This window comes from Hypanus sabinus, chromosome 24 (genome assembly GCF_030144855.1).
Source record: "Hypanus sabinus isolate sHypSab1 chromosome 24, sHypSab1.hap1, whole genome shotgun sequence".
Classification (NCBI taxonomy): Eukaryota; Metazoa; Chordata; class Chondrichthyes; order Myliobatiformes; family Dasyatidae; genus Hypanus; species Hypanus sabinus.
In genome coordinates this window covers 18,362,769-18,365,095 of record NC_082729.1, presented here as the reverse complement: position 1 = coordinate 18,365,095, position 2,327 = coordinate 18,362,769, and the positions used below count along the sequence as shown (strand labels likewise).

At 41.8% G+C, this 2,327-nt stretch overlaps 1 protein-coding gene across 1 annotated transcript; it reads left to right on the top strand.

Annotated features, from left to right (window-relative positions):
* Positions 1–775: 775 nt before the first annotated feature.
* On the top strand, positions 776–1,573 carry LOC132380686 (probable G-protein coupled receptor 139). The gene has a single exon (XM_059949672.1). It carries the CDS (start codon positions 776–778, stop codon positions 1,571–1,573), a length of 798 nt encoding a protein of 265 aa, XP_059805655.1.
* The last annotated feature ends 754 nt before the right edge of the window (positions 1,574–2,327 follow it).

The window sequence follows — 2,327 nt, the reverse complement described above, 5'->3', positions numbered from 1 at the left end:
TGTTTCTTCACGATAGATCGTCTACTTTGCAATGCGGAAGCACTGATGATTTCAGCGACACCTTTGTGTTATTTTCCTAATGCACTTATTATTCATTCAAGCAAAATAACTTATTGCCCGTGATCCGCACTGACTGATGAAAGATTCAACAGTGTCTTGCAAGAATGATTTGCTCAATGATGATTCGCTTCGTTTCTTATTTTGTTCTCCAAACAGGAGTAGTTTTGTACTTTAATGGTGTCTACCGCTGCCTGTCCAGCACTGGATTTTTTTTTTTTTGTTCAACAACAGATCAACTCCATTCCCTTGCCGGACGAAGGATAATCTGAGACCCATACACTCTTCTTACAATTCGATAGATGCTTCTTTTCTCAGTTTTGAATTTTGCAATCCATACACATCGTCGCTGGTTAAGTTGAACTTCACGGGAAAGCAATGCTTTCAATTTACTAATATGTATATTTCTTCAGTTTCTCGTACCCATAAATCAGATCTCGGCGCGCAGCTCCTTTCCTGCTGGAAGTGGGTCAATTTGATCTGCCACCTGAATTCCATTTCGATCAACTCAGAAGGCCTATGATCTTGGAGGCGTCTCCGGGCATTTACACGATCTGAGATATTACAATCAGCATGTACGTAAATTAATACTGAATAATCTGTGCGCCTCAAGTAACAGTGTATTATGTGATTTCTTTCAGTCAATTTAACAGCGATTGTTATCTTGACCCGCGGGAATTGTGGTCTCTCAAAATGCATCACTCGATACCTGGTGTCCATGGCGGCAGCAGATCTGCTCGTCGTTATCCTTGCTGTCATAGCGGAGCAAATTAATTATATTTATATGTTTTCTGATTTCTTGCTCACACTTCCGGTATGCTCCTTGGCATTGGTATTGCGACTCGCGACTACTGACTGGTCCGTTTGGTTCACGGTTGCTTTTACCATTGACCGCTACATCGCAATCTGTTGTCAAAAGCTGCGGAAGCGGTATTGTACCGAGAGAACAGCAACTATGGTGATACTAATTGTGTGCGCAGGGGGCTGTGCCAAGTCTACTCCATTTTACTTTGCAATGGATCGACGGCGCTGTGTCGCCTCAAATGAATACCTTACATCATCGGGGTGGAGAATCTACGAGTTATTTGACAGTATAATCACTCCTTTGTTGCCAATCTGCTTAATTCTTCTGTTCAATGCTTTAACAATCAGACATATAATAGCGGCCAATAAGGTCCGCCGTGCCGTACGAAATAGCAGTGAGAATGGGAAGGATCCAGAGTTGGAGAGCCGGAAAAAGTCAATGATTTTGTTGTTCACTCTATCAGCTAACTTTGTTCTGCTGTGGATGCCCTATGTTATACACTCTTTAACCTGGCAAACCGAGAACTATACCTATGCTGATAAATATTTCAGTACGCCGATATACATCCTGCAACAATTTGGGTTCATGTTACAGTTGCTCAGTTCCTGCACTAACACCTGCATCTATGGACTGACGCAGAGGAAATTCAGGGAGGAGCTGAAGAATGGCTTGAAATACCTCTTCACATTAAATAGGCAGGTCGGTACATAAAATAGTTATTCAATGAGACGTTTGCTAAATGGTCAATTAAATATATAACGATTATTGCAAATTTGCAGGGTTTTTTTTGTAAATATTCTTCAAAATTGTATGCGCTGGGCATCTAACTCAGTATAATTACTAATTTAAGTGCACCTTACCTCAGAGACTTCAGTGCGATTACCGCGTCCAGATTCCGATGTATGATTTTATAGCATTCCTCACTGTTTAATACGCCCCCAAGCTTGGTGTCATACGCATATTTGGCAATCCAGTTTACCTTATTATCATCTAGATTCGTGATATAGGTAACCAACAGCCACGGACCATACATCGATCCCCGGGACAAGCCATACCCACAGTCTTCCGGTCAATGAATCAACCATCTTCTCTCACTCTCTAGCTTCGTCCGAATAGCGTATTTCCAGCACAATTACAACTTCAAGTCAGGTTAAGTCAAAGCAAGTCACGTTTATCGTCATTGCGACCATAGACTGCTGGCACAGTACACAGTAAAACGAAATATCATTCCACTAGGACCCTGGTGCTACATGAAACAACACAAAACTACACTAGACTCTGTGAGACAGCACAAGGCTACGCAGGACTACCTAAAGCAACCTCAGAACTGCACGAGACTACAGCCCTGCACAGGGCTACTTAAAGTGCACAAAACAGTGCAGGGCAGAACAATAATTAATAATCAAGACATTAGGCACAGTAGAGGACAAATTACAGTATAATAATAAATGATGTAGATGTCAGT